This window comes from Cebus imitator, unplaced genomic scaffold, assembly GCF_001604975.1.
Source record: "Cebus imitator isolate Cc_AM_T3 unplaced genomic scaffold, Cebus_imitator-1.0 Scaffold30, whole genome shotgun sequence".
Classification (NCBI taxonomy): Eukaryota; Metazoa; Chordata; class Mammalia; order Primates; family Cebidae; genus Cebus; species Cebus imitator.
In genome coordinates this window covers 3,815,567-3,823,876 of record NW_016107345.1, presented here as the reverse complement: position 1 = coordinate 3,823,876, position 8,310 = coordinate 3,815,567, and the positions used below count along the sequence as shown (strand labels likewise).

At 35.5% G+C, this 8,310-nt stretch overlaps 1 protein-coding gene across 3 annotated transcripts in view; it reads left to right on the top strand.

The window, feature by feature from the left end:
* ATR (ATR serine/threonine kinase) overlaps window positions 1-8,310 on the top strand; it is a 133,418-nt gene that overhangs the window by 31,996 nt on the left and 93,112 nt on the right. For 2 of the 3 annotated variants that reach the window (XM_037736836.1, XM_037736835.1), the window contains 3 exons: window positions 672-842; window positions 2,745-2,939; window positions 4,490-4,696. In XM_037736836.1, the coding sequence (XP_037592764.1) occupies window positions 672-842; window positions 2,745-2,939; window positions 4,490-4,696 (573 nt within the window). The remainder of the gene's footprint in view (window positions 1-671; window positions 843-2,744; window positions 2,940-4,489; window positions 4,697-8,310) is intronic. The other variant, XM_017523751.2, reaches the window with a different exon arrangement.

Genomic DNA, 8,310 nt, shown 5'->3' with positions numbered 1-8,310 from the left:
AAAAAAAAAAAAAACACAAAAATTAGCCAGGCATGGTGGTGGGCACTTTTAATCCCAGCTACTTGGGAGGCTGAGGCAGGAGAATCACTTGAATCCAGGAGGTGAAGTTTGCAGTGAGCTGAGATCATACCACTGTGTTCCAGCCTGGGTGACAGAAAGAGACTCCATCTCAAATTAAAAAAAAAAAAATTATTGCTAAAAAGGATGTATTTAGTTTATTTAATAGAGCTGAAATCTTGCTATTTTATTTTAGGATATTGGTCTGAAGATACAGGTTATAAATGGGGGAGGAAGAAAATCATCTTATAATGATGTATATAGCCTTTTTAGTGATAGTAAACTCTTTTATGCCTTGGTATTATGTTATATGACACTTTCTTTTAAATATATTCAATTAATGGCTGAAAAGTTAGGTTATGCTAAAATACTGAATTTATTTGTGGTGTAATCCTTAGCATGATATTCAAGTTTTTTAACTAAGCCTGATTATGTCATCTGTAAAAGGCAGATTATGACATAATCTACCTCATTAAGGTTGTTATAAAAATTGAATGAACCAATTCAGGTAATGTAGAATACTATTTGATACTGCCCTCTATGGTAGCTTAAAAAGTATTAGTTAAAATTTTTTCTTTGTGTGAAAACTAACAATAAAATGGTTTTTGCTCTAGTTTTTGGTAGAATCCCTTCACTCCAGTCAAATGACAGCACTTCCGAGTACTCCATGCCAGAATGCTGACATGCGAAAACAAGATGTGGCTCACCAGAGAGAAATGGCTTTAAATACCTTGTCTGAAATTGCCAACGTTTTTGACTTTCCTGATCTTAATCGTTTTCTTACTGTAAGTTGCAGCATAGAGTTCACTTGAAATTTCCAATTCGGTATTTTGTTCATTCCATTCTAGATTTTGACTTTGATAGGAGATTACTGCTTACACTGTAAAACTTAAGTTTGTTTGAGTCATTGTTCTTTATGGTTAGCTGTCCTGAAAAGTTAATAATAATTGAATAATGCTAATCAATGCAGTTAACTATTTGAGCCCTTATGTCTTTGGTGCTGTGATTGGTTCTGTTGGTAATTCGAAGTCTAAGATGATTATTTCTATTCCTAAAGAGTTGGAATAATAAAGTATAAAACTATAGTGATATAGATGGTCTACCATGACATATTTTATAGTATGGAGTGGTTTGGGAAGCGTTTGACAAGTCATTGGGTTCAGAAAAATAATTTTCTACCACTTGTGTTCAGGAAAAAAAAAAAAAGAGAAAAGAAATTGGGGCTGAGGTTTAAAAGGTGATGAAATAGATTATCTTTTTACCTTTACCCAAAGGCAAAGTTTACTGTTGCTTTTAATTAATAAATTATAATAGCAATTCATACAGAATTTTTCCCTACATTATTACTATAGTTTAACAAACATAAATTTCTTATAAATTGGTCAAATACTGCACGGAAATATGATAGTATGTGGGAAGGACCATAAAACATGCATACCTTTTCATTCAGTCATTCTATTCTGGGAATCAAAAAGCAAAGATGTTTATTATAACATTATCCAAGTAGCAAAACAAAACAAAAGCAAAACCCTCAGCAGAAACTAAATGTCTTAATTTTAGGTCGGTGGATATTATCTAACCATTAATATCATCAAGTATTACAACATTGAGGAAGCTGCCTTATAATATTACAACAATCTTATAATGTTAATATTAAGTTGAAAAGTAAGACACAAGTACCATATAAGTGTCTCTGAGGGCAGAACCTGGGTCTTGTTCACGATCACATCTCCAGTGCTTAGGATAGTAACTGACATGTAATAAGTACATGTAGAATGAATAAATGTAAGGCCATTTCTCTTATCTTTGGATTTTGTATGTATTTTATTAAAAACATCTTAAAGGAATAGATAAAAATGAAAAGAATTGTTGCAGTATTGGGATGATGTGTGTGTTAAAAGTTCTTTTTATGTATATTACAACATCAACTCTTCTTTTTTTTTTTTGAGATGGAGTTTCACTCTTGTTACCCAGGCTGGAGTGCAATGGCGCGGTCTCGGCTCACCGCAACCTCCGCCTCCTGGGTTCAGGCAATTCTCCTGCCTCAGCCTCCTGAGTAGCTGGGACTACAGGCACGCGCCACCATGCCCAGCTAATTTTTTTTGTATTTTTAGTAGAGACGGGGTTTCACCATGTTGACCAGGATGCTCTTGATCTCTTGACCTCATGATCCACCCGCCTCGGCCTCCCAAAGTGCTGGGATTACAGGTGTGAGCCACTGCGCCCGGCCACAACATCAACTCTTAAATGTAAAAATTGTCTTTAAAAATTGCATTTATGGTTACTCTTGCTTATTCTTTAGATACAAGTTAGTTCAAGTAATACTTCAGATTTGTAATTTCTACCTTAGAGTATAAGTATATTTTAATACATACTCCTGAGAAATTATCTTTTTTAGTTTTACATTTGTTTTTTATTGTCTGTTTCTCTCCCTTTTTACAATGTAAGATCTGTGCTATCAGGTGCCTTGCGTATTTCGTTTACTGCTATGTGCAGTGCCTGAATCATAGTAAATTACTCAGTAAATACCATTTGAGTGAGTAAATGGTTAATCTGAATTCAAATATAAGTCATACATGGACTTCAAATTTGTGTGGCGTTTAAAAATATTTTTGCACGGAGCTTATGTGAATATTGTTTTCACCCAGACAAATGTACTTTTTGACAATTGTTGTGTTCTTTTTCAGAGGACATTACAAGTTCTACTACCTGATCTTGCTGCCAAAGCAAGCCCTGCAGCTTCTGCTCTCATTCGAACTTTAGGAAAACAATTAAATGTCAATCGTAGAGAGATTTTAATAAACAACTTCAAATATATTTTTTCTCATTTGGTCTGTTCTTGTTCCAAAGATGAATTAGAACGTGCCCTTCATTATCTGAAGGTAATTAAATATTTCTGTATATTTTACTTTTTTATATAAATTAGCATTATACAAAAGATGTAACGTTCTTCTAGGAAGGAAGGTGAATAATTTATAGCCTATCCTAGAAAAATATAAATTTAAATGTTGTTAGGTTAAATAATCTTTGTCCCGAGAGCCTATTCAATAGAATTCTCCTTTTGTTGTTTTCTTTGATCATTTCACCATAATGGAATATGATAGTCATTCTTTCATAGGAGAGGTTCTCAGCCTATTTCAGTACTTTTCAGTTGATTGGAGTTATAAGTTGACTGATGATAGACACTTAATTATACCTTCAATTAAGTAAGAGGCATCCACCTTCAAATGTAGTATAATGTCTGTATTAATTTAGTTACTTAGTGCTCTGATTACAGTTTGCTCCAGCTTTTTTGCTAGTTTTTACATTTAAAATTGTAGCCTATGCTGCTTTTTTTGGTGTCATATTAACAAAATATCTCTGAGGAATATGAAACTACATGGGAACAGGAAAACTATTAGAAATATGCATATAGCTTTACTGTTTTTTCTGATGTTAATTTACTTCATTTGTTTCATAATATATGCCAGTAGCAAATCTCTGTTTACATGAGAGTTAGTGAATATCAAATATATATTTATCTTGAGAAAGTATGATACATCTGTATATTGCAAACATAGTATGATAGTAAGTGTTTATGGAATATTTACTGCATGTCAGAAATTGAGCTAAATCATTGATATGGATCATTTCATGTAATTCTCACAGTTACCCAATGAAATAAAGGTACTAAGATTATTATTATTATTATTTGTGATGGTGTTTTGCTTGTAGCCCAGGCTCGAGTGTAGTGGTGTGATCTTGGCCACTTCAGCCTCCACCTCCCGGGTTCAAGTGATTCTCCTGTCTCAGCCTCCTGAGTAGCTGGGATTACAGGTGTCTGTAACCAGGCCCAGCTAATTTTTGTATTTTTGGTAGAGGTGGGATTTTACCATGTTGGCCAGGCTGGTCTCCAACTCATGGCCACAAGTGATCCACCTGCCTCTGCCTCCCAGAATGCTGGGTTTACAGGTGTGAACTAACATGGCTAGCCACAGGTACTATTCTTTTGGTTTTGTTTTGTAGCTAAGGAAACTAAGGCAGAGAGTAACTTGTCCAAGTCAACGTAACTAATAAATGACAGCTGGAATTTAAAGCAATCTGAACAGAAAGACTGCTGTAAGCCACTATACTACATTTCCTCCCAGTGTTATGTGTCCCCATTAATGAGGTGATGATATTATAAGACCTTGGAGAAAACTAGGACTTGCTTTTTAATATTTTATTTCTAAATAAAGTTGGATCACTTCTCTTCATTACATATAATCCATGGTAGACCTACCAGGATAGAATAAGATTAGAATTTTTTCCAATGCCTTTTCTTAATACCATTAGTAAATCCTGTTATCTGATCTAGAGCTCCTGATGTACTAATAGCATGTTAAAATCAATATACGTATTTCCATGATGTTCGTATGAAGAAAAAACTTTTTTAAATGTGTCTTTGGGTTAGAATGAAACAGAAATTGAACTGGGGAGCCTGTTGCGACAAGATTTCCAAGGATTGCATAATGAATTATTGCTGCGTATTGGAGAACACTATCAACAGGTTTTCAATGGTTTATCAATACTTGCCTCATTTGCATCCAGTGATGATCCATATCAGGGCCCAAGAGATATCATATCACCTGAACTGATGGTAGGAAATATGTTCTATGAGGTTTGTTTGTTTTTCTTCCTTTTGCAGCTTAGTTACGTAGTTGAAGAAACAATTTTTTGGTAATTTTCTGGCTACTGGCAATTTGTTTAAATTTTAAGTTGGCACTTTTATTTTGAACAGGTTGATTCAAATTGCATGGTTACTTGCACAAGATCATGAACATAAGATCATGTTTATTTTCTTATAGCATTATCGCAACTTTATTTACATATTTACATACTTAGGGCATTAACAACATATATTAGCATTGAAAAATATGGACTTTTAAGTGATTTTAGTAGATTTTATTTTTTCACTGAATAAAAATATTGAAGTTTATTTTTCTTTACTACTTTTAAATTACATGTATATTAGAATATGTTTGTAGCTCTCTTCTCACCCTGCCCCTCCAGCTACTCTTTTCTTAGCTCAATAGACTAAACTTTTTAGTTCTAACTATAGTTTACTCCATTGTTGGTTAGAAGGGAAGTTAGAAAATATGTTCTCTTTTTAAAATATTTCCCTACCATAAATTTGTATTTGAAATCCCTTTACTGTTTATCTTAAAAAATATATAAATCCTCAGAATTGAATTACTACTTTTTCTTTTCAACTGCCCTCATTCCTATAAGAGACTTAAAGGACTATTGGGAAAATATCTTTTTTTGTTTGTTTTGTTTTTTTTTTGAGACGGAGTTTCGCTCTTGTTACCCAGGCTGGAGTGCAATGGCGCCATCTCGGCTCACCGCAATCTCCGCCTCCTGGGTTCAGGCAATTCTCCTGCCTCAGCCTCCTGAGTAGCTGGGATTACAGGCACACGCCACCATGCCCAGCCAATTTTTGTATTTTTAGTAGAGACGGGGTTTCACCATGTTGACCAGGATGGTCTCGATCTCTTGACCTTGTGATCCACCCGCCTCGGCCTCCCAAAGTGCTGGGATTACAGGCGTGAGCCACTGCGCCCAGCCGGGAAAATATCTTAACCCATTTATGCCAGAGGTTGCAAAATATTTTTTGTGAAAAATCAGATCTTGGTGATGACCGTGAGCAGTGGGATGTAAATAACTCCTACAAGCTTAGCGTTCCAATAATGAAACTCTGGGCATAAATTCGTTAAGAGAGGTGTTTATCTCGGCTTTCTCATTTCCTATTCTAGTCTGGCTCTGTTCTCATTATTCTATGAAATTCCTTTTGTCAGGGTCACCTTCATTCTTCTTGGCTATTAAATCTCATAGTCACTTCTCTGTCCTACCTTATTCAACCTTTCAGTATCATTCAATACAATTGGCCATCCTTTCCTACGTGGCATCTGTGATACCACGTTGTCTTAATTTTCTTTTTTGCTTCACCTTTCACTCATGTTTAGTCTTCTTTACTGGCTTTTTCCCTGTACATTATATACTTTATCCTCTAAATGTTAGAGTAACTCAGGACTATATAACTGGCTCTTTTTCCTCAGTCGTCATTCTCTCCTTTAATGATGTTCTTTGATCTCTTTCTTTAAAATGAGTTATATTTTGAAATTTCAGTCCAGACTGCCTCTGAGCTTTGGACTTGTGGTTTTATATAGGTTAGGTCCTGGGAGGAAACAGATGGCATACACACAAATGTTTACGTGGAAATAGTTTAACAAAGGGGCTACTTTTAGTGACATGGCAAAGTTAAGAGAATCAGCAAGGAATGTTAAGGAACCCAGGGACTACAAACAGCAGAAAACTTAATGCCCCACTTAGTTCTGGGAAAGGGGAAGAAATAGTGTTACTAGAAGCTGATTGAGAGCCAGGACCATGAGGGTGGTCCTCTCATTTTATAGGAATGTAGCCACTGCCAGAACAACCTCAAAACACGGACAGAACAGGAAATATGAATACCATACTCTATCCTCCTACCCTGTGCTCTAGTGGTGTTTCCTGCTGACTGAATTCAGTGGAAAGCTGGAGGGCAAGGGATCCTAAGTAATGCGGTCTGGTCAGTCTCCCAGGCATGAAGCAGGGCAGAAGGTGGCAGAGAATGAACCTGAGGGTGAGAGAGGATGGCAAACAGAGATGTTTACCATTCTGTCATCTCTACTCTCATGTCTTATAAGCATCTCAAACAATTCCAAGTATATTATGTTCATTAGAAATCTTTATTTTCCGTTTCTAACCTGCTTTTCTCCCAGTCTTACCCATCTCAGTAATGGTACCACAATCTACCCACTTGCATGAGTCAAAACCTGAGAAGCATTTGTGAACCGTCCATTTCCTTTTATAATCAAACTGGCAAATTTTATTAAGTCTCTCCAAAATATATCCTTTCATTTCTGCCGCCACCACTGTTATACAACCATCATCTTTCTTGGGACAATTGTGAATGCCTCCTAATGGTTCTGTCCTTTCATCTTTCCCTCTCTACAATTAATTATTTACACAGCCTTTGGAGTGCTCTTTTTACAAACTCATATCATTCCCCTGATTAAATTCCTTCTATGGTTTTCCTTTCTTCTGCCTTTACGTAAAAATATGAAATTCTTTACAGAGTGGTCACATTCTCAGTTTGTAATAATATGAACAAAATACTTAACCATATACTAAGTGCTTAGTGAATGATATCTTTTTTTTTTTTTTCTTTTAACATAAAATCTGTAAGGCCATACATGATCTGCCTACCTTCCTACTACCTTTCTATTCTCACATGGTACAGCTCTTTTCTTCCTTTCTCCCTATATTTCAACATGATTTCCTTTGTGTTTCTTAAACATGCCAAGCTTTTTCCTGCTTCGAGGCCTTTGCCTGGTTGGTCTCTTCACTTGGAATAATCTCCTGGATCTTTCTCATTCTTTACATTTCAAGAGTTTCCTGAAAGCCCTGTCTCAACTCCCTTACCCTATTTCTTGTTTATCACAGGATCATGTTTATTTTCTGATAGCATTAATACAGCTTTGTTTACATACTTATTTAGTGTCTTCCATTCATACTAGTCTACATGTAAGCTAATGAGAGAGAATGACTTTGCTCATCTTGTACATCTGTACCCAGCACAGGATTCTAGGCATAATAAGTATTTGGTGAGTAACAGATAGTTAAAGTCAAATAATTGTCTGAATGCAAGAACTTTAATATTGGAATGTTGACATAGATTGTGTGATCTTTATTTGCTTTTTATTTAAGCAACATAAACTGGAACTATACAATTAGTGAATTGTGGCTTACCATGCTAAAGTTGAGCCTCAATCTAAATCAGAAGTTTGCAGGACAAAATGCAATTTCAAGTTTTAAAAACCAGATGATTTCCTGTGCTGGGCAAGATAAAGATTTATCCTGACGTCTAATCTGGAGAGGCTTAGAGTATACCTCACTCCTCTCTGTGGTATGGTAGCATATACCATCCTACCCTTTTCTTGGCAGTGCATGGAACCTGAAGATACCTAAGTCAGACGCCTCAACATCAAGCAGTATAACTTTCTTACAGAGTTCAAAATGCTTTAGTTGCTACTCATTCCCAGCTCTTTGGTTTGCTTCTTTCTTCTTCCTGTACATAACAATATGAAACAGAAGAATATCCTTTTTTACAGTGTGGTCACATTCTTAGTTTGTAGTAATATGAACAAAGTGATTTAATACTTAACCATATACTGAGTGCTTAGCGAATGATAT